Source organism: Plodia interpunctella, chromosome 14, assembly GCF_027563975.2.
Source record: "Plodia interpunctella isolate USDA-ARS_2022_Savannah chromosome 14, ilPloInte3.2, whole genome shotgun sequence".
Taxonomy (NCBI): Eukaryota; Metazoa; Arthropoda; class Insecta; order Lepidoptera; family Pyralidae; genus Plodia; species Plodia interpunctella.
In genome coordinates this window covers 2,018,725-2,043,699 of record NC_071307.1, presented here as the reverse complement: position 1 = coordinate 2,043,699, position 24,975 = coordinate 2,018,725, and the positions used below count along the sequence as shown (strand labels likewise).

Genomic DNA, 24,975 nt, shown 5'->3' with positions numbered 1-24,975 from the left:
GCATGGATTTAACTACAATATCACCTTATATAACCTGTTACAAACTGAAAAATATAAATCTACACATTTAAAATTAGCAAGTGATGTTAATCTATTGAAATAGGTATCTTTTGTTCAATACTTCAGTTCCAAAAGTAGTTTTAGGAATGAATTAAGAGAATTTTGAATAAAAAAAATTGCTTTATTATCTTAAGTAAACAAACCTAGTAAAATTCCCTTCTAAATTTGATTTCTAAACTTGTGTTCCTATCATGTAAATTTGATTTGCTAATTTTTGATTGTTTTTGTTCCTCTTGAGGTACAGGTTTATTTCTTTTGTTTCCCAATCCTTTTCTGTCCTTTTTCTGCACTGTTCTGATAGGGTACTTTTTTCCAGACCCATCAGGACCTAATCCTAAATTCTTATCCCAGCCAACTCTTAGCATCATCTGATAACCTTTATTTGATTGGGGAATGACATAGCTTGTCGGTATTTTCTTCCCTTTAGATGCATTAATGTTATGTATTGTAGATGATAAATGCTCATCTCTGTCAGGGTACTTTGTAGACCCACATGTTTCACATACATACTCTTCCTTTATTTTCACTCTAGAGTTTTTATGTTCCTTATTAAATGATTCCACTTTCTTATGTTTATAGCTTAATAACAAATCTGCTAGACCTACATTTTTATTCTTAATAACCAAACTTTGAGCAGAATTCCCTGCTTTATCTCTTACAGATGTATCAATATCTCGTTTCAGAAGTTCTTTAACAGATTCCACGGAATTAGCTTGACATGCTATCATAAGTAAACTCCAGCCGTATTCGTCTTTTACGCTTATCTTATCTGGGTCTTCATCTAACGCCTGTTTGAGTATGTCAACATCATCACACTGCACTGTTAAAAACAATTCTTTGTTGGATAAGTTCACTTGCTCTCCTTTGCATTTGCGACTTCCTTTTTGCGAAAAATTTTCGCGCGTATTAGCAGTTTTCGTAGAAATGTTTGCTTCCTGGACCTCTTCTAAATAAATTCGTTTAGCTTCTGCACCAGTCAAACTTGATTTGGAATATGTTTTTTGGACCTTATTTTGTGAAGGTCGTACGAAGTTACTATAATCCTTTTTGTACATGGTTAACATCAATATCAACAAATTCAGGAAACGATCGTAGGAGTAAAGTGTTTCATTGCGAAATATACCTACAAGATAATTTCAGGTACCTACGATATAATTTAAAAAAATCTCAAAGCACAACCAAACCAAATCAATGGACTAAATCCAAAACAATTTCTTGAAATGTCAACAAATGACATTGACACTTTCTTTTTTCTGTGTTCTGGTTGTTTAGTTTTGAAATTCTAATCCACGTACGAGCAAATAACTGGCGGCATGGCTTGCTAGTTCGCACAGTCGCAACTATTTCTTCATGCTGATCAACTAGTGAGTTGAGCTGAAGTTTTTTTGTGAAAAATAGAATAGGTTAATCAATTTATGTGGCCCAGTCAATTTATGTGGATACCCACCGAGTAAGAATGCTAAAACGAAAATTTATCAACAATTGTATTTCTTTTACTTTTTGTAAAAATAGCTCAAGGTTAAACGGCATTTTGAAATCAGGAACTATCCCACCACGAAATCGCGTCGGTTTTGTTGCATCGCAACTATTCGCGCCAAATTTGAACACCTCCATAGAAGTTAAACTGCGAAATGATGCGCCCGGCATTCGTGTCAGTTTTTAACCTCATCCATCATTTAAGGGATTAAAATAAAATAAACGAATTTCTTTATTTTAATCCCTTAACGAACCGTGAACTAAAGTCGCCCTTGAAAATCCGTGATATTGCAATGTTTCACTTTTTTGTCCACTGCCTCTTTAGACAAGGATACACAGTGCCTGAGTGCATCTTGGCTAGCCCTTACCGCAGGGGCTCTTGCAGGGGCTTACCATTCTCTTAACGCGATCCACTGCGCGACCTAAACTTATGTGCATCGCAAATTCGTACAATCGAGTAATTTTTAGTATGAATGCGATTCATTTTAGGTTCCTAAATTGAACTGCGCTGCATTCGAATCGTTCCGTAAAAGTTATGGTCGGCCTGCTGGCCCTGACTAAGATTGTTATGCGGAAAACAGTTTACATGATACTGTACTCCAAATGGAAAAAAGTAATTCAATAGAAATCGCCATTGATGTCATTTCGTTTATTATAGTTATTACCCATTTATTGCCGGACAAGTATGTACGTAAATAAATTAATTCATTATATAGGTATCATTTCACAAATTTCTAAATATTGTAAGATTTATTTCAACATAACATTAAATTATAGGTTGAACAAAAGCACGAAATTCTCTCCATATTAGGGTGACTTTCTGTTCATAAAATTATTTGTTCAGTATTATTGCTCTCTCTCTCTCGTAATGTTATAGTTTTCTAAATTCTGTGGTAGGATGAAAGAAATAGAAATAATGGACAAAGAATATGATTAGTGAAAAATCGCCATTATCTTATAGGGCGTCGATTCGTCTAACGTTCTTTATAATGTTACAATGGTGTCTCAATAGTAAAAAAATCACAACAGTAAACAAACAACTTAGGTAGTTCTCAAATACAAGATGAAAATATTTCCTTGTTGTTACAATAACTTTAAATGTATAATGATAACGCATCAAGCCAAAATTAAAAAAATAAAATAAAATTTGAATTTATAATATTTATCATTTCTATAACAATCAACATACTATATGCTTGCATGGCACCTTTTAAACAAATTCAATTATTGATCTAGGGAGTTTAAATGTCTGAAGCATGTTTTGATCAATGTCATAGAGACTCTTTACTTACATGCATGCATATATCAGAATCATATAACTATTGTTTTTCTAAATGCCTTAGAACAGATAACACTGAGTGGCATAGAGATTTCAGGTCTTATACACACTTAGATATTAAATTCAAGTGTTATTTTGTACAATGGTAGGTAATGACTTTAATATATCAACCTTTGACAGCTCCCTTGCTATATTCTGTAATGCTTCTGTCTGTTGTCTCATTATTTCTAATTTCTGTTTTAAATATTCTTTTTTAAAATTGAAATAGTCCTCTTTTATTTGTAATTTTTTCTCTTCACAGGCAGCCAAATTATCACAATTAAAATTACATTTGTTTGAATCATGAACCGATAGTTTGGTTTTACTTTTAATTTTTTTCCGCTCTTTTGGTAGATCAAATACTTTCTTTTCCTGTGGTGATTCTGGTTCACTAAATGAGATCGGAGATTCACACTCATTATTGAAATCGAAAGAGTTCTCTTGTTCTAACATGACAAATTCTGTGCTTTCTTGACAACTAGTGGTAGACGACACATTTTTGAGCCCCAATGCCTCTTGCTCAGCCGGTGTCAACTTAGTCATAGACAAGGGTAGGTCACCATTACTTTCTGCATGACGTTTCCTCACATTGGAGCGGAGATCTTGCCAAGTCTGAAATATTAAAGTTTGCACAATCAGTGAATGATAGATATTTTTACAAATAATAAGCAACATTATGATTGTTACAGCTATTAAAAAGTGTAAATGTTCCACTGTATCTAATTTAAGTAAAACATTTTGGCATAACAGGTCCAAGGCATTTTTGGCATATGGATAAATGAGGCATAATTAACTTTTAGGTTAGGTTAATTTCAAATAGTTGTGTATACTGTTATGCATAAGATCATTGTGTGTGCTATATTACATTATGGTTTAAATTTCACAATGAATGTATTATTGTAATATATAAACTGCTTTGGCTCGCATTCCGAGTTAATAGCTAACCTTTCTCCACTGTCTCCACGACTTTTGTGCCCCGGCCCCGGGCCCCAGCAAAGCATTGCATTCTGCTGCGATTTTTTTCCAAATCAGTTGCGAGTCTTTGTATGTGAAACCAGGAGTTACTTTGCAAGAAATTACTTCAGGGTGCTGAGACACCAATTCTATCAACTTCTTCTTTTGTCGAGGAGTTATATATACAGTTCGTCGAGCTTGTTTTTCATCATCCATTATGTGAATTTCTATTTTTTCTTAATTGTAATAACAAATTGTTCTGTAGCAACAGATATTTACTGCTTGTACAGTAAAAATGAGACAAAATAAATATACACAAATTATATTCTAAATACACACATATAGAGTTTATTTATTTCCGTACCTAGTCAAATAAACAATAACTAACACCTTCAAAAGCTTATCAATAGATCAATGCAAACAAATTCTTCCATAAGCTTTAACAAACACAAAATGGAAATTTTCTTATATATATATAATGTTAATAACTTCAAAGAAGTTTGAATTTATATAGATAAAATAAATAAAATACGACGATCGTAATAACTCTGTGAAAGAGTTTTGGACTAAATTCAATTTTCAGCCAATTAAATATGACAACGTGACATAACAGTGACAGATGACAGTGATAAATCGCCAACGTTGGTTGGTTGGTGTGGTGCGTGCAGGCAGGCAGGGGTCAAATGGGTCTTGCTTTGCTTTCCAATTTCACTTGATATTATTTGACCACATTTGGCCCCTAAGTTTAGCTCTCATCCGGACTTTAGTGAATAAATACTACCTAGTATTTATTGCTGATACATCTATATAAAAAATAATAGGTTTGTGTCTTTGTTTAAGTGAAAGTTTAGTTGCTTCATGTGTGTTAACAGCCTTTTGCAGCCATTTTGTTTTAGTTGTCAATGTTTTAACTGTCATTTTTAGAGCTGAGTTGCGCTGTGCGTTCAAGTTTTTCTCAATCAATTTTCAATTCATCTTCTTGACGAATGGTGGATGGACCGCGTTTGAAACGTAATACGGAAAAATACATAGAAATCGGATTATTTTAGTGTATAACTATGATATGACAACTACTATACTATAAAATTCATTTTGTGATAAATTGTGAGCTATAATGGCTGGTGTGTGTGATATATTTTTACGAAGATTTCTACCCGTCGTGGGGTTTCTTCTTCTGATTCATATAGCGAAATATGTAAGTACCTACCCACAGTTTATTATATTCTATTGTTCTGCACTAATTAATCCTGCAACTAAACCAGCTCTACATGCAATAACACAGTAAAAACTATCCAATTGTCTTTTTTATTTATTTATTTATAAGTATTTTATGCTAACATACGCGATATGTTGAGTAAAGAAAGATAGGTGTCACCGAGGTCCATTTTATTTTTTTATTGAAATTTACTTGTTTTCTAGTATACTTGGCTTATTCATCATGATCTCATAGTTCCAAATTGTTTTTAAATGTAAATAGGAAAATTTTGGTACTGAAAAAAGAAAGTAGAACATGTTTCCTATGCTGTTATGCCATGTAACTCAATGAAAGACTAAATTCGTAATTCATTATTTAGTTTATAATCATAGCTCTTTCTTTGATGAATACTGGTCATATACATAGATAGTTATGAACTATGACTTAAAGTAATAGCTACTTATATCCCATTGTTTGTCAACTGTTATCAGGGCATTGTAAATGAAAGAAATGTAGTCATGTTGTTTGGAATTTTTCAAGAAAATATACTTCTGTCATGTTAACTAGTTGTTTACCTGTATCTGTTGATTAATCATTATTATTTTCTGGTTAAGAAAGCCAGCGCAAGCACCAAACGGGTGTTCGGTCCTCCCATTCAGGGACCATTGTTTTTTACATGAAATGTGTGCACTGGTTGAGACATTACCTTGCCCAAATGACTATCATTTGCCAACTAAGTAGCAACAAGTGTACATCACATTAGTGAACTAAATAGGGTTTATTGTTTTTCTTCATTGGAAGCAAGTTAGCAAATATTCCAAAACTGAAATACAGTTGGCAAGTGATGGCAAACAAAATATTAGGAATTTATTCAGGAAGGTAATGTTGTAATAAGTAGTAAATAGTAATAACATAAATCAGAGTATCAAACAAAAGCTCACTCTCGGCACCTATCAGAAAATCGTTTTAATATTTGACTGTAGGAAATAAGTAAATAGGTATGTTGTTCACTTGATTCTATCTATGTTCACTTTTTGTGTTTCACTATCTGTACCCATTGAAAGATGAGATTGTTGTTGCCAATTGACTCCACAACATAAATTGTCATGCATGTCAATCAATTTGAAGCAGAATGGACCACTTAAGATTAATTTATACCAATAACCAGACATGTATTCCTAATTGGTTAGAAAATAATCTAGAATGGACCCACATTTTGTTGTTATTAGTTATATAGTAATGGACCCCCATTGTTGAATCAATTAATTGATGGCAATATGTGGAAATGGCAATGTTTTAACAAATTATTTATTTAATAATGGATTAAATGTTGTATAAACTTTATAGTTTGTGAGACATTTGGTGAAAATAACTAAGTCAGTACTTAAATGATTACTAGTATTGAGATTCCTGTTTTTGTTATTGAAGTAAAATAACTTATTGATGGCCAAAATTGTACATGCGAAAGTATATTTGATGTTTTAATCATTACATCATTACATATAGTATAAAACAAAGTAGCTTCCCACTGTTTGTCTATCCCTAAGTATGCTTTGATACTTAAAACTATGCAATAGATTCTTTTAATGCGGGTTTTTTAAAGGAGAGTGATTCTGGAGGAAGGTTTATAACATGCATAATAGTTACACCCGTGCAAAGCTGGAGCAGGCCTCTGGTAAAATTATAAAAGAAAATGATGTTCTTTCCCTGTTGGAATCATAATTTGATTAATTGGAACAATACTGACATTTATAAGAAAACAACTTTTTTTAAATTAATTTGGTTCCCTAACTTGAAGTTATTATTTAGAATTTTGATGAAGAACAAAAGAGAGAACATAAATAATACGGCCTAAGCTGCGGATTCGACGTACATGGCTGGTTTTAACTGGCGATCAAAAATCTCCAAATCAATCGACGCAATGTACGCTCATTCGGCCTATGTCTGTGTTTGATAGTGTGGAGTCGGCTTTAACCGGAAGTAAGCGTTGGCTATGAAAACTATAATACAAATGTTACAAAGTTGATAATACAAAACAACTGAGAACATTAAATCTGAGTTTTAGAAAAACTCGCATGACCATAATAAGCAGCTTTGTTTCCTCTCTGTAATTAACTGCTTACGACTGTCAAGGTCTACGATGAGTTGAGGAAAAGAGATTATTTTCATTCGCTTACATATGTCTGTACATGTACTGAGAGGCGATTTTTTTAGGGCGAAATTGGAACCCTATAGATTTTTCTACGGAACCCACTTCAAGATAAAAACAATAACTACAGTAGGTATATTAGAAGGCTAGAAGGGATGTGTACAGTCGGCAGCATGTCAGGTTTCCTTGCATAGATCAGCATCTATGCCGCGGTAGTAGCAGCGAATTTGTATACCTTGATGTATTGTTGAATGCACACACAAAAAAGAAACATTTGGACAAATGTTAAACGAATTAAATTCGACACAAATTGCGGAAAAGCCATCATTTTAATATTTAAATTGGCTTTTAACGATATTACATTTTGTATGGTCGTACATGATATTACGGACGATAAAAATATTATTGTATCTTTTTTGAATACCTAATATACGTTAACCATGTATTATATACCGTTATTAAGTAAACAGCAACCGGGAAATTATTATAATCTAGAGTCTGTACGTATGTAATGTACTATGGCAGTGTACAAAAATCACATTGGAAGTTTTACTAACAATATTTTTATTTTCTATTTAGACGATTAAAAATTATTTTGTAATAACATCATGCTAATTATCGTACATGGAATAACCATTCCCAATCTTCTATGCAGTTTCTCACTTCAACGATAATTCTCTTCTTATAATGTGTTGTTTCTATGAATTTTTATTCTGAAATCCGGCTAAGTCTGAGCGGGGAAGGGGAAGGAAATGGGAGGCGGAAAGTGCCCTTACTATACAATACGTAGTACTCTTTTTATACCTACTGACTGTGTCATAAGTAAAGAGCTACCTACCAAGAAGTTCATTGGTTACAATTTATGTGAAAATCGATCAAATTAGCAACTCCTTGGCGCGGCCAGGTGATTTAAATTGCTAATTCTATTCTCCCGAATCGTAAGGACGTTTTTCTCATGTATTGATTTTGTCAGCAAATTACCAATTCAATTTCTTGGTACAAAAAAAGACCAGAAGTCTCACCATGAAACTACTTACTAACACATGCTGTCTCTTTCTTCCCATATCGTGTAAAAAAAAGAAGTAAGAAAGTGTAATATCTGACGCGAAAGTCTTGTCGTTCTGCATTTTTTTACCGTTTCGGTAAATATTGCGAAAATAGTTTGAAAAATTAATTGCTGGATCAAAATTGAACAGTAAACGAACGCCAGTAGTTATAGGAAACTGTCGTGATGTTGTGCATTTTACTGACGGCTGCAATAGTCCAATACTTTTGGTTTTTATTTCCTACGAATAAGGTTCAAAAGTAGGACTGGACTTCTGGAGACGGCTGTACAAAAAACGTTGTGATTTTCCAATGCGGGCGCTCTAATTGAATTCTGCTTCAATTAGAATAATTTTCTTTGTACGATGTTTTTTCATTTGTGTCTATTTCATCAGGAATAGCAGGATCACGTCTTGTTTTTCAAATTATTTTTTTATTACATCATAAGTTGTTTACAGAAAAAGTTATATCGGTAGGGAAAGATCAGCAGACAATTCGATTTAGCCGATCCAAATCATTGTGATTTGGATCTGCTAAATTGAATTGCTTACGTGTTGTTCGTGGAACAGATTGTAAAAGTCAATCAAGGGAAAGCGCTTACTGGAAATTCTCCTCATAAGTGACAGGGCCTAGCAACCTATAAACATCAAAATTTCAGAGATTTTAAAATATAGCTAGTTAGCGGTATCTAGCTAAAGTTTCGCATCTTCGCTATGTCAACCTCGTAAGTCACTTTCCCATAAAGGACAATAAATAATTGGTGCAATAATATTGTTGACAGGATTATTGTACAGTTAATTAAGAAGCAAAAATTATGAAAGTTATGTACTTTCATAAAATGGTAAAAGAAACCCGTCTGAAAAGACCGCGTTGGTCTTTTCAGTCTGGTTTCATTTACCATTTAAAGAACTTTCTGAATTAATAACGAGAGGAACTGCTGCAGTGGGTATTCATTCCAGTTTGTGGCGCGTAAATCTCAAAAAGGACAGAGCTGGCATTGAAATACATGTGTAGAATATGACATAACCAATAATTTGGTGCAATAATGAAGTTATTTTTCAAAACACAGATAGTATTAGAATCTTACTGGTGTCATAAGAGTTAATCCAATCTGACTCATGTATGATAGTTTTTATCGACCAGCAATTGCTTCCAGTGAAGGCATCGTGAGGGAACTGGCATTCTAGTAGTAGATTGTTTTATCTATTGTTGTGAAATGGAGAAGACAATGGCAAACCACTTCATTAATTATAGTGCCAAAAATAGCGAAGAAGAAGACGTTGTGTGTTACATTCGACATAATATACCTGTGATAATTATTTATCACATAAATATTATGTGATAAATAATTATCACATAACACTGAGATCAAAAAGATCTTGTAACAATGAGAGTTCAGTTGTTTATTGTACACTCATCATACATACATAAATATAAAAACAAAATACCTACCTACAAAGATGTGCGCTGATAGCGTTACTAATAGAAGTTGCCTCTGATTTCAAAGCCAATATTTTCTACTTAAATATAATTTCTTATCGTGTCTGGCAGTGAGCAAGGCTATCGTTCATAGTTTCCAGCTTTCCAGGCGAATTTGCCCGTGACCGCCGGAGGAAACGCTCTAAAAATAAATTCGACATTGAAAGCTCACGAACCGCTGTAAACATAAGGCAACGTGTTTCTATGATTGATTGAATATTTCATTTTTACTATGGACAGCCTTTCTGTAGACTTTAAGGCTATTCCTTAAATTCTGAAACACTTGCCAACTTAAATGGATTTTTTTATACATGTCACACATGCTTTTTAACTTTGCCAACTTGATTCAGTGTCCACTTGATCGCGTCAAATGTAATGCTTTCTGTCTCTTTGTATCAGTGTCTAAGAAGTAACTTTGCCACCGTATCGTCTATTTACAAAATTTGATGTCAGTCCTGAAAAAGAATATTCCTGCTTTTATCGTCTTGTTTATGGGAGTTTGCATAAATGTTCATGTTCAGTCCACGGTATAATTTATTCTGATACCTATTTATCATTACCGATCTGCAATGCGCAGTAGGTACATTTCTCCTGAGGCCATTGCTATTTTTGGACGGTGTTGTGGTGTCGGTAAACACATCGGTTTTGACGACTCCTAAGGCAACAAAACAAATTCGATTTACTATACAATCCAATAATAATTTTATTGTACAATGTCATCATCATTGATAAAATTATTTGATTTTATAGGGCATAATAGAGGAAAATTATTATTGTTAATTCATTTGGGCTGTCGTCATGCCATTTAGTTATTTAACCTAGTAAATTGTACTAGTATAACATTGTTGATATTTGATTAGGTTTTATTATTAATATTCATGGTGGATTAGTAAGCTATACTATCCCATTGGGTTAGTTCGTAATGATAGGCGAGTTACTTGAGCAAATTAATAAATCTTTGTTTTAGATTTAAAAGCAAGTCAATTATCTCGTTAGTTTCTTCGATTATTATCGGATGGTGAGAGTTAGATTTCGCTAAACTTTCACGCGCCAAGTTTGTCACGTCATGCTACAAAAAATACTATTTTCGATCTAGCCAGAGATCAATTTCAATCTTATTATTATTATTTTTAGTACTTAATCCAATAATACAAAACATAGTTCGGGATGGGAATTTAAATTGGTTCTCCATTGTTTACATTTCACATGTTCCTAATGATGTTTTGTATTTTAAAGCCGAACAGTGCTGCAAAATGTCGAAGTCTAGTTTACAAACCCCTGAAAACGGAAAGAATTTCGTTTCATTAATTGAGTAATAAACATTATTTTCATAATATATTCTAGACAATGAACATTTCGTTTGTCTTAAAACCTGTATTGCATTTGAATATACTTTCGACAAACATAAAAATGTTTTTTATTCGACATCCACTTTCTTTAATTACAGTATTGAAGATTTCATCATTGAAGCATGTTGTCAATGTAAATATCTTTTTCTGTACCATGATAACGATAACGTTACAAAGGCGACCTTGCACGCTCATTCCCTTGCGCTCAATATTTTGCACAAGTAACCACTAATGGATGCTGTTCTGTTAAACAAAGTCTATTGTCTTAAGTTTAAACGAAGGAAAAACTTAATGTCGTTTGATGGACATGATGTTTTTGTTCTAATTTATATAACTACTTACTATAAACACTCGTTTTAGATGACAGTATTCATTCATCTTAACATATTGCGCTAATTTTGCAAAATGGATTCAATAAGCACGATTGTACGACATTGCTGTCGACTCTGTCATGTTGTAAAACCAGAAGCAACTAAGGAAAAGTCATTACTCCGACCATAATCTCAACAGAATTTATTCAACACTCATTCTGTGTCGAGGTGAACTACCTATATGGAAGAATTCATGTCAGGCAAGTAGTTAGCTTAATGAAAAATACTAATCTTGACGTGGGAGCGATGTTCAACGTTTTAAGTAATTGGATTGAAGCAATATTTTTTACGATGTCATCAAATCAATATAGTTTTAGCGGAAACACTGTCGCAGGTCAAGTCAAGACCCATTTCTTCTCACGACATGATCTCATTTTGTAATAGAATAGTCCTAATTAGATGAATAGTTTCGTGTTTCGATAACACAGTTTAATCAAAAATGCGTATTCTTCTAACACCCTTTATGGAAGACTGCGTTATGTTATATACTATTTGTTACGCTGTGAATACGTCGCATAGCTAAACTACCTGTGATATTTAATATGCTTCGTTTTTTATAGATGACATCATAATTGAATCAGATATTCTAAGAATTTTTGACAAAATACTGAATAAAGCAATATATTTCTTTGTGCAATCAACACCTGTACGGCAATCACAGAAGCATCTGATAGTCATTCCATGCAACGTGAATATGTAATATGTCATTGAATAATGAACCTTGTGCGCCATAAGGATTAAGGACAGACGTCACGTGTCGCATTATAAGGCCGAATCCTGACTCCACGTAAAACCTGCCTGGTTTTAATCGAACAAGAAACTTTATCACCAGCGTTTAAAGTTAAAATTTCAATGTGCCGATAATCTTACAGACTTATTGATTTTTCCGTCGTTAAATTGAACTCTATAGTAATGGGGCTTCAGGAAATTAGTCTTCCAGGTACATTAGCGGACGAGATTGTTTTCGGCTTCAACGTCAAGCCAAGGGTTTCAATTTTCTTGAAAGAAAGATCAATATATAACATTTATTATTCATGAAGCTACTTTTTGTGATTTGATATTAAGATACTTGCCACTTAACCACTTGCTTTTTATCTTTATTTCTTTTACTATCATATCTATATTAGTTTCAGAGCTTGTCTTTTTAACACTTCCTTTATTCTATTCATGCTTCAGTTTACGGTAGAATAGTTAAGCGCTTTAATTTGTCATTATTTCCCTTATTACTATCTGCTATGCTAACTTGATCAGCTGCAGGACGTGATCCATCTATTTGTTCAATGAGTCATAAATTAGGTGTCACATTCTCATGACTCATGTTTACGAGTCTTTACTGGTTTATAAATAAGAGTTTATTCATGTTCAATGAAAATCAATCTTGCATGTACGGGAACACATCAGAAATGTTTTTTCGACAAACCACAGTGTAAAAGGTGGTTATAATAGTCCTCTTGCTTATTGAGAGGCTGGTGTCAGATTTTATTCAAAGCACCTATTATTCATGTTCAATGAAAATAAAACTTGTATGCATGGGAACAAATCAGGAATGTTTTTTCGATAAACCACATTGTAAAAAGTCATTTTAGGTTATAATAGTATTTTTGCTTATCAAGAAGTTGGTGTCAGTTTTATTCAAAGCACCTAAGGGCAACTTACAAATACGTTACCGCTCGCCATCTAGTGGTCATCTATCGCAATGAATTTTTATCTAAGGTTGACGTGTTGATCGTACGAGATTAAAATATTAGTTGTTTATAGTGAGTTCATTTTGTATGAAACTTTTAAACATTTGATTTTAATGTCAATATTTACTAATTTTTTGCGTCTGTAACAGAAAGTAATAATTGTCCGAAACATTCATTTAAAAATTAGACCTTCACTTCATAGGCACTTTTGCAAGTCAATTTTAATATTGTATAATAATTCTCAAAGCTACAAACTACTAGCGTTTTGGAACGACCTACGGCCTACAACAAGAGAATAATGTCGGTGAACTAAAATAAAGGTGTATTGTATCAGTAATACTGCTTATTTAGCACAAGTATGAGCTTGCTTCTGCACTGCTATGCTATGCACAACTTTCTCGGCCAGAAAAGTTGTGTTAAAAAGTTATTCTTGAAAGAAGCACTCACCAGATTACCGTAAATAAAAAGTATACCCTTTGAAATATAAATTGAACTGAAGACGAGGTAAGTAAACTGTATTCGGCTCAGGCATTCACTGGCCACTGAACTCCTTTATTGGGACACATTAATGGTATTTTCTTTTAAACGAATAACAAAATACCTAAGACCTATCGATAATGGTTTATGACTTGCAATAAACGTCTTTGATGATAGACTTTCCATTCAATGTGTTTTCAATGGTCACCTTTCAGTTCAGACCATATTGTATCGTGATAAAGACCACGTACACTCGATACCATGTCAAGTTACCCTTCATATATTTTAACATTTGTTTGTTGATGTGCTGTTGACTGTACATCCAGTGCATTTTAATTACCCTGTTTTTATGACGTGGAAAACGCGGTTATAGAGCGCTTAATTTGTAATGAAATTTGGATGTGTTGATGTGCTGTTCACTGTATCTATAACACTACTGTACAAATTGTTATTTCATTATATGTGCATTAGATTTATTCGTTTCTCGCTCAAGTTTCTAAGTAAAACAGTGCTAGTAGTCTGGCCAAGGGTCAATGTCAAGTAGAGCCTTTATGTTTAATATCGCTGTAGTAAGACATTTCCATTGAAAAAACATATATTATTTCTTATATATATATATAAGAAATAATAATGGTTCTTGCCCTTTTGGCATGATAGGGACTAACATTGTGAAATGAGTTTCTTTTGGCATTTCTGACTGACTGACAGACAACGCAAAGCCGAAACTACTGGGCGTAGAAAGCTGGAATTTGGTGTGTAGATTCCTAGGACAATGCAGGGGAGCACTAAGAAGGGATTTCCTGAAACTCTCACGGGAAACGGATTTTTACTCACATACGAAGTTGTGGGCTAGTATTAGTAGTAATTATACACTTAAACCTTCCTCAAAAATCACACTATTAAAAAAGACCCGCATCCGGGATAGACAGTCAACGGGAATTGACTTAATTTTACCGTGTAAATGATAATGATACACTTAATACGAAAAAATTGGTGTAGTGAATAACAACAACACATCAACCGCACTTTATACTGTGCAAAGTACACTCAGCTTAGACATATGCAGTACGTTACATAAATGAAATCCGTTTCTATTTCATACGTATTTATTTTTCCTGTATACACTTACCGCCTTATTAATAAACATTTAATTCTCTGATTAGGCTTGGAGTAGTATATCTTTGTTTTGTCCCTCTCTCTCTTTTCAGCATTTGACATTGAAAGAACGAGACAATGCAAAGAATAACTATTCCGAGGCTTATCACAGAATAAGGTTTTTATTAATAAAGGGGTAACAGTTTAGTTTTATTTTAAAATCGTGGAATATTTTATTCGCTTGCCGTGCGCAACGTCGCCAACGCCACACTTCGATTTGATTTAACAGCAAGTACATTATGTTTAATAAATATTTTTTTAAATTTTAAATGCAGTAAACATTTGTAATTTCTTACTATTTTGTCACGTTAAACTTAAGAAACACTGCCAACTATAAATTCGTTTTTCACTACATAATATTTTTTTTACATCCCATGATTTATCATTGTAAAATACATCTGTGTAAATCATACAAAGACAAGAATAGTTAAGGTCAATGTTTGAAATTCGTGCTCGTCTTTCCGGCCTTTCCTAATAATAAATATTATTTTTTCTAAAAACTGGTAAATAAATCATCTTTGTACCTGGCCTGTGTTTCAATAATGACATTCTCATTACGAATGTGACCTACTATGTGTTGTCCCGCGAGCCCGCATACATTTTGTACAATTCCCGTTGGTCTCACCCTGGCTCGAATTTCAAATCAATGAATTTATTAATATGTTTCATCCTGCCCCCATACTCGATTTATCGATTTTAAATGTTATTGTCATGTAACAAAGTCAAGATTTATACCAACCGGGTTTGTTTAGAAATAGGAATTGACGTGTTGATATGATTTTCATCTTTACGTATGCGCATGTTTGGCGAGAAAAATAGGATAACGGAGACATAAAGCTGCATTATATTCTAGATCTGTAACTTTACATCTATTCACAATTTCCAAATGAATATATGAATAAATGTATAAAATCATGATGGAATATGTAATAATTGCCGGACAAATTGCTTGTTTTCCAAGAAATTGCATCCTATGCATTATATTTAGATTTAGACATGATAGATGACATCGATTAGGGTTTATAGTGGTCGTTCCAAATGCTAGTAGTTTGCAACAGTCAGAATATGCCGTAAAAAAGTGTCTACCTGTGAAGGTTTAATTTCTGAATAAATGTCAAAACTTTGAAGAGGTATTTTGTAATTAAACTTAGTTAACCAAATGAAGTAAGTACATTATTGTTCCACTTGAAGAATAAACACTATATATAATTTACAAGAAAACAACCCTTTCTAGTACTCCAACTGTATTGTATCGTAGATATAATAATAATATAATAATAAAATAGTATTTTGGAAGCAGCGCTCACCCATTAGCCTATTTTCACCACTACATCCGAGGCTCTCGCTGAGTGAACGTACGAGTAATGGACGCACTTACCCATCCTCGTTTCATAAATATATTTTTATTTATGCCACAGATAGAAAATATGATCCACGGACGAATCGCACGATCCCCGCGAAATGGGACGGGTTGTGATTTTATCTATCACGAAATATTCTTGTTTTACCAGCGATATTCTTGTTTTACCAGCGATATTCTTGTTTTACCAGCGATATTCTATCTAGAAGGTCGCAAATCTTTGCCGAAAATGATCTAAGTTTGCTGGCTATATATTCAATACTCAAAATTTTTGGGTGGCAAAAACTACAAAAGTACAAACACTAATGTTTTTTTTTATGTCGTCACTGATTTTTTTTTCTGTTCGATATACTTTTATTCGTTCAAATTGATGGTTGTCCGCAGGTACCAGTCGCGTCGGCCGAAGGTCACTGCGTGTGGTATGGGGTATGCACCAACGCGACCCAAGCCAAGAAGGTCAACTGCTATTATGATGGCCCGCCCAAACCCATCGAAGAATCTACAAGGGTGAGTAATAGTTATATCTATCAAAAGATTATATCTGAGTTTAACGGAGCGCGGGACATCTGGAAACTTTATGGGTTGACGATGTTAATGAAATTGCTGGCAACAACTGGATAAGGATGACCCAGGGTAGATACGGAAGGATGCCTACAGGCACCTGTAGCTTGGGTACAACCCAGGCTGCAGATGATGATCTGAGTTTCATCTTACACAACAATACCAGGGACTAAGGATATTGTCTCGAATAATGTCGATTCCTAATTTACATTTTTCGAGTGGTTCCGGGATTTCGGCGTCGATTAATTTTGACCAAGAAAAGTGATAGTACGTTTTTCGAATGTTTCTTGCTGGTGCATACATACTGCAACCTGCCATTGAAATAACTTGTTAAAACCTTGTTATGTAATTTGTATGTATTTTGTAAGAAGATTAGACTGGTCTTAATCTAATAAACACGAGACTTGTCTTTACCTTGTCGCACTTTATATGTCGTTGTTTATTGTGGCAACTAAGCAAATTGGAAAGACATTTATATAAATGCTGTAGATTATATTCGACATATTGATTACATTCTAGGTAGAGTACATCAAAATTAAATGGTAGAACTAGGTTTATTGGTGTTCATTAATTAGCATGTGCGTGTTGAAATACTTTATACTATTAGTGTTTATACTGAAATAGCACATGCTATGATAATAATAAGACATAGGAAAAAATAACATAACAACACAGAATATCTAAATGTGTACTTTGAATCAAGAAATGGCAATGATGTAAAATTAAGGAATAAAGGGCATGCCTTGTATGTAACAAGTTTGTGAAAACTTGTAATATGTATCTGACTCGTATGTATTTCCCCGAGAGATAAGATTGGCTGCTATTGAAACTCATAAGTATTATTACCAATTTTAATAAGAAATCATCAATCTAATTGTAGTAATTAATTTCCTCACATGGAATCTTGACAACTTGTCGATTTCACTTTCCATCACATTCCCCAAGGGTACAGAATCTGGGTCACCGGGTGAGGTGGTTGAACGGTTCTATATTTAGAAGCTACATGCAACTATGACGTCATAAAAGTCCCACTTTTCAAACGAGAACACTTGGAACTTGACCTGACATTTGAATGGCCAGTCGCCGCTTGTGCAGCGATTAAAATGTCTACCTGCCTGCTTCTCATACCTATGTCGGGCTTAAGATGTTCACACTGTTATTGATAAAAATAAGCCGATATTTAATCATAGTTGAAGATTCTATATCGGGCTATTTCATTACATTCTTGATTCAATCTCCTTTCAAACAATAAAAAATCTAGCTCAAAATTTATTAATGTTTTCGGAGCAACTAATGCCACAGACAGACAAACAGATATGACAGATGGGACTCTCGGGGTTAACAAAAGTTGAGAGGAATAATTGAAAGAAAAGATTAGACGAAAAGGCCTAAATTTTTGCCTATGGGCTTACCTAACTAGGTATGTTGCTTTGTGGTAGCTATAGTCATGGTGGAATACTTCTGGTGAATGATTTAATGCTCGTCTTCCAAATTTGATTGAAAGTCAAAGCATTTCTTTCGAAATCGTATATTCATGGGGGTACTTTATCACGTAAACTTTCTAATGATAAACCATTTTTCTAACCTACAAACAAAGGTTTCAGCGGACAATTTGGTCGTCACATTACCATGTATTTACATAGAGGACGTGAGCTATAGAGTTGCAGCAATGGTAATGGTGAAATATAATTTGTGGACAACTTTCAAAATATATTATATTCATCATTGTTTATGTTTAGTATTAAATTGACTAAACTGGACAGACCGATCGTTTCGGCGAATTATTTCGTCATGTTATTAGAAGTTATCACAAACGCCAAAACGAATAAATAGAAGAGCCATTTACCACATTGCTGTCTAGCGTATGCTTGCTTCCGCTACTAATCTCATTAACAATTCGTTCATTTACCAAATCAATACTTGTGCTAGCCTTAGCATTGGAATTTCCCTAATTGCAATAAGCACGCCACGTTGTCTGTGGTTAGTATATACATTATGTTTCGCTGTCTGCCATTGGCCAGTTTGAATAACATTTACTATTTGTGGACTACAAATAGTGAAATGTTATTCAATAAAATACTACATTCTTAATTGTCAGTTGTCGCGAATTCGGATGGATCAAGACACATTTTATTTGCGTCATTTTTGCGATTCAATAAATTGTTTTCTTGACCTATATTGTCTCTTGAGCCAATTTTATGAACATTAGGTGGTATTACCAAAATAAATGTGGTGAATCTCTTAATGTTTCCGTTTACTTCATTCCTGAAGTTAGAACCTATCTTGTTCTTCCTCTAATCAAGACAGATATACGAGATTATAGTTCCAACTGTTTACTTATGCCCATGACCATGATCTTAAAATAGAGTAATGGTTGGTTAATTAATTACATCATACGTTCATCTCAGAGACTCTTAATTAATGTTTTCGTTCCCTTCGTTTCGTTCATTTCGTTTCGAATTAGGAAGTCTTCTGTAGAATCCTACCAGATATTTAGCCCAAGGACTGTACGTACATATAATAATTAATAGAACATCTATTAATTTCGATTTGCGTCAAAGGATGTTCTATACTTATTAACGCGGTGTTGGTCGAGCCAGTATTGATTGGCGCCCAAGTTGTAACACCGAGTAGAAATAAGTATATCTAGAAAATTATTCAAGGCTAAATTGGTTTGTTACACAAACATGATTTCTTTTCAGCGGACCCTGGGCTCCGTTATTTAATGGCTTAGGTAGAAACCGGAAAAACGCTCAGATGAGAGGGAGGGATTTCTTGCCTAGGTAATTTATTTTATAGGACTGATGTTAATATTAAGTAACGACTTTAGTGTCATGAAAAAAATTAACCGGCAGCTGTGCATATTATTCTTAGGTAACACACTTATTACTAAGACTACATCTACAAATATAGACTAAAACAAAAAGGGATAATTCTGAGCTAAGCGTAAGCAATAGCAATACTTATGTTCTGTATTTTTCTAATAAGTTATGTGTAGCACGTTACGGTTGCGTGGCCCATTGGCTCTCATGCGGAACATGCATTTCCAAATATGAAGAAGTGTTTGACGTAAAACTGTTTAACATCACGACTTGTTATGTCATCTTAGCTTATTGACATCCTTTTTTAGCATATTGCATTTGAAATAAAGAGCATGTGAAATTTTGTGCCTATGTCTCTGGGAGCATAAACGAAATTTCCCGCGCAGATTGTGAAATTTCTGAATTCTTCCAATGAGCCCTATATCCACCTAGATGTGGCCTATGATTACCTTGACCGTCACGCTGGTCTAAACTGACAAATATACGGTAGATTTTCAAACACCAATGTTTCCATTCAATCGTACTAATTTAGGTAAACTCGATGCCAGGTTCTGGAATTATCAAAGCTGAAAATAGATATTGATACTAACATCACTATCAGGTTACCTATTTTAGGTGCCTACTTTGAATACAGACGGGAGTAAATTTGTATGAAAACGATCTTGATTAAGGTCACTTCTAAAGGTGTTTGAACTGATATATCACAGAATATTTTGCACAATGACTTCACCAGTCTGATCGGCTTTAGATAAAACTCTTAATGACGCAGTTTTCATATTATAAGTCATAACCAAACAGAAGTATTATATTAAAATTCCTCCAGTTGAAACCATCAATTGCCAAAACTGAATTTGCGTAGTTGAAAATAGTTTTTATCTGAATACGGAATAGTAATTAGTTTTCTTAATGTTTACCTTATCGAGTCACATTGCTGGTTGATTCGTTAGCACCCAGCAGACATTGCCTTTTATCTAGGTCAAATCTGACATTTCCTGAACAAAGAACAATAAGACAGGCCCTACTTAAATGTGACTTTTTTCAAACAATTCCTAAAGAAACTGTTTCTTTTGTGTTTGCATTTTCTGGCTCAGCTTATAGATATTTCAAGTAATGTATTTGTTTTCAGTCATTGATATCTTTATCACTCTTTACGTTGTGATTAATCACATCGTTTAAATTTCTTTCCATTTGGTTTATAATTGTAAAAATATATTATTTTGTTTTTATGGCAAATATTTCCTGGTCTATATTTTTTATATTTTCTGGACAACTTAGTGATCTTATTATGCTTGTTTAAAATAACAAGTGGTAGGAAAACTGTCGATGGATCTGTAAAGGTTGTCGTCTTTAAAATACGGCATTTGGTCCACTTCCATTTAAAAAGTAAATAAAAATAAGTATATCTCGTTTTCACTCGCTGGTACATAAATTGATGTTAACTTTACATCTACAAGAGAATCTGCCTTTAAATAGGAAGAAGAAGTAGTTCCGTTGCGGAAGTAATAGTGAATATGCGATTAAGTGACTGGAGATATTCATGTATAATTTGGTTATTCTATTTATACTAAGCCGCTAATCTCTGAATATATGATTCGGAGAGTACACTGACTTCATCAACAAGTTTTTGTTATCCTTCCTTATTATACTTCGTTCATTTTATTATAGATTTTTGTTGTTTTTGTACTTTACTATAAGACGCAACATTACGTCTTGTAGTAAAGTTTAGACCTGTAAAGGTTTGAGTCAATAAATTTGAATTTAATGAGTTTAATTTTCTATATGTGCTCAGCTTTACGGCGATCCCATATATCAATCATGAGTTTCGGTAATATGGAAAAAGCTCTGCAATAATATCGTTGCAGGAACCGAAAGTTCTTGGATGTCTACCGCATTCTGCATTGCGGTCAAGGTGACAAAGTTGTAAAGTCATTACTGTCGTGCGAATCGGCTGATTTCAGACATTACCATTATCTATTTATGTCTAATGTAGCTATGGATTTGTATACATTTTGACTTAAGTTGTAAATTTATTATTGTTCTGGAAATTTAGGTCTAGATGTACCTGACAAAGTACATACACCATGATATAGTAAATGTCTTCATCTTTAGTGATATTGTTACGATCCTATTCAGGGAAATCCGGTAGATTATACGAATAGTGCCGAATTCAACGGCCTTGCTTACTGCTAGCTGTGACGTAAACGTTATATGTAGTCTGATTATGTTAGGCTTTACCTCAATCGATTTGCTGTGTTTATTTACTAGTATGTTTTTATCAGTTATATCATCAGATGCATCTATGATAGTTAAGTATAGATCTAGTTTTAATCATTTCCTGCTTAATTTTACTGCGTACCTACGTATTTTGATACGTATTTTGATATGTTTTATAGTATAGTTTATATGAAAGTCAGGTTAAAGATTTATAGTAGAGGAAGGTTCATCAAATCATAACTTCGGATAGTCTTTATCTAGTTCTTCGTTTCCAAGTTCTATCGTATCATTTTACCCGTTGCCTGGTTTTCGATGAGTATATTCAATTTGTTGTTTTCTTTATTGGGTATTAAAAAATCAAACAATGGCAGTTACATTATAAGTGAGTAGTACTCTTACATTCTAGTTAATATCAATGGAAATTTACATTTTCATGCAAAATATTTGCGTTATTTATCTTTTTTATTGAATATTTTTACAATATATCTTTGTAAAATTACGATAATTAACAATATTTTTGCTGAATGTTCTTCCAAAATTGAACAAAAAAGTATTGTTTTTGGCCTGTTTGGATTTACTTTGGCAACGATTGTTTGTTGATGATCATGCAACCTCATGGCCTTACCAACAAAGGATCTTTTAATAAAACATTCTAAAATTAGACGGTTTCATTAGTGCACGGTATAAAGTCTCATTAGGGATCCATATTCAGTATTGTCATTTAATGCAATGGCACAACAGCTCCAGAATCTTGACCTAGGATACAAGAGTTCTCCGCTTCTTGTGTCCTTATGCCTTAAGGCAAATAAATGCGACGCACATGTACTGTACATCATAATCTAATCAATGATGCGTCCACACGTATTGTGCTATTCTAGAAAGCCGGTCGCTGCTCGGCTGTGTGCCAACGTAACGTCACTCGCCTCGGCGCCTACTACCGCTCTTGTGTAAATAAATACCAGTAGTTACGGTAGTAGGCTTCATCTCATGTACATTTGTGAAATCAGCATCTGTTGTTGTTTATTAGTTTGTTTTCCAGCCGTGATCGTGAACCCTATAACAAAGAATCATGTCTTCAGAAAAGGGATTCTCTGCTAGGATATCTTCACCGAAGATGTTCGAAGTAAAAATACCTATTATTTTTATCATAAATATTTTATATATATCATATATGTGTGATACGATGTCATTGTCTATTGACCTCACAAAATCTTATAGCTGATTTACTACTGATTTCCAAGGCGCGAATAGATTTATTAATGAACTATGCTCTCTCGGTGAAGAGAGTAATTCGATTCGTTGAGAATAGAAGTAATGTCAGTCCATCTGTATCGTCAGATTCCGTTATTAATAATCATATATCGATCTTTATCATAATTCTTTAATACTTTATTAAGGAGCTTATGCAATATCAACGAATTTGCTATTACGTGTTTATGATCATGTACCGTGATAAAAATCATTTTATTGCCACGAAACGCCATTATATTTTTGCATTTCTTATACGATCGATTATGTACAATTTTTTTTTTATTATATAGTTTTGTACATTGAATTTTCATACATTTATTTCACTTTTAAGTTAAGTCTTTATAGTTGAGTCAGACATCATTCGTCTTTTATACACGGAATTTTCATTACGATAGAAAGGTCTAGAAATAATGACTATGAATAGATGAACATTAACAATTTCATTTCCATATTAGGTTGTCATTGACTACAAGAAGACGGATTGTTCGAGAAATATTGTAACGAAACGACATTTTAATTTTCTACAGTAGTCTTACAGCGCTTGCAGGTAAATCATTTTAAGTACCTAGTTGAAACCAATTATAAAAACATAAAAATCGACTTACAGACTGTCGCGTCATATCGCAAATCCATACTAATGTTATACAGACATAAGACTTGTATTTTTGTTTGTAAGAATAAAATCAAAAACTACTGGGATTTTGGTAAAATTTGACATAGAGATAGACGAAACCTTCAGTAGTGACATAGTCATCGTCGCTGTTTCGCTTTGTAATAATTTATTTCCATCAAACATAGTGTCTCCATCATCGCGTCATGCAACGCTATTTGATAAAGCACGAATTGATGTCTAACGATCGCTGAATGGATTCCATTGAACTATATTACGTGCCAATTGTTTCAATGTTGCAAACTGTGGGAATGTTCTGTCTTCTGATACCAAATCTATAGTAATTTTACATATAACAATCGTGTTTCCTTTATTTTAACATCGATATAATTGGTGTTTCATCTAAATATCGGTGCCATTTTGCTCGTTGATCTCTATATCTTGTCACAGACATCCGCAGACATAATATCGATTAATAAACCGATCGTAACGCAATAAGACCTCTTACGTAAACTTCTGAAGGTCGATATGCTCCTTTGGGAGTCATTCATTCGAGACTCTTGATATCGCATTCCGTATGACGCAACATTTTTGTATATTAAACCTTATTACAGAGACAATTAGCTTTAACATTGCTATAAGTGGTTGTTGGTACGTAATCACATTAGAAACTGATTGTTGACTAATTGCACACTATGGTAAGAATAAGAAGGAGTATGGTACGTCTTGGAAGGCAGGAATATTTCGTTTCTCTCGTTAATTTTGTTAATGTTTGAGAAATAGATTTTTCCGTTGTTCTTCTTGTGGTGTTTTCTTTAAGCCTCTCTGTCTCGTCTGCTATAGTTATGTCTAATTGCTGATTTCGAGCTGCCACTTTTAGGGGTTCTTTGGATTACAATTCACTTAACTATATTAAACTTACTTGATCGACGTCGTTGACGATAGACGATAGGTTTATTATACTTGTACACATTTGTAGTGTATATTTATGTAGTGTTAGTAATATTACTGCATTACCACAGTAGTTGGGGAATTCCGATTTCCTACTCCTGTGGCATTACTATATTGTTTGTAAATTTAAGCCTAAGTAAGGTTTTAATGACTTCGTAAGCTTCCAGAAAATATACATACTAAAAATTTTGTTGCTATTTGTTTTTGGAAGAAGCCAATTAAAAAAATACAACGCCATCACTCTATTTCCTGTCAATCTGTAAAAGACAATGATGGTTAGGTAAAACAAATCAATAGAAAAGGGCAAAATTGTACAAAGTAATTAATTGTCAGCATACATAATGATAACAACATTCCATTAGGGACAATTCTAGTAGGAACGCTACTGAAGCTGATGAGAGAGAAAGTAGGTAAAAGTCAAAGGTCGCTTCGTACGTAGATGTCGTACGAAGCGACTAAAGGATATAGCGTATTGGCAGCTGCCAATATCTGGT

General features: G+C 33.6%; 3 protein-coding genes across 9 annotated transcripts in view; 1 reads left to right on the top strand and 2 right to left on the bottom strand.

Annotated features, from left to right (window-relative positions):
- Positions 1 to 168: 168 nt before the first annotated feature.
- On the bottom strand, positions 169 to 1,285 carry LOC128675133 (uncharacterized protein). Its single transcript, XM_053754296.1, has one exon. The coding sequence runs from the start codon at positions 1,122 to 1,124 to the stop codon at positions 204 to 206; it is 921 nt and encodes a 306-aa protein (XP_053610271.1). The 5' UTR covers positions 1,125 to 1,285; the 3' UTR covers positions 169 to 203.
- Positions 1,286 to 2,466: 1,181 nt separating this feature from the next.
- LOC128675547 (uncharacterized) lies at positions 2,467 to 4,401 on the bottom strand. Its single transcript, XM_053755017.1, has 2 exons — positions 3,800 to 4,401; positions 2,467 to 3,466 (listed from the first exon to the last, which is right to left on the bottom strand). Exons 1-2 carry the CDS (start codon positions 4,022 to 4,024, stop codon positions 2,939 to 2,941), a joined length of 753 nt encoding a protein of 250 aa, XP_053610992.1. The 5' UTR covers positions 4,025 to 4,401; the 3' UTR covers positions 2,467 to 2,938.
- Positions 4,402 to 4,738: 337 nt separating this feature from the next.
- The window catches only part of Npc1a (Niemann-Pick type C-1a), a 54,859-nt gene continuing 34,622 nt past the window's right edge, over positions 4,739 to 24,975 (top strand). For 5 of the 7 annotated variants that reach the window (XM_053755103.2, XM_053755104.1, XM_053755102.2 and 2 more), the window contains exons 1-2: positions 4,740 to 5,003; positions 16,457 to 16,579. In XM_053755103.2, the coding sequence (XP_053611078.1) occupies positions 4,923 to 5,003; positions 16,457 to 16,579 (204 nt within the window). In that variant the 5' untranslated portion in view covers positions 4,740 to 4,922. Of the gene's footprint in view, positions 5,004 to 16,456; positions 16,580 to 24,975 lie in introns of all 7 variants that reach the window. The other 2 variants (XM_053755099.1, XM_053755100.2) reach the window with 1 other exon arrangement.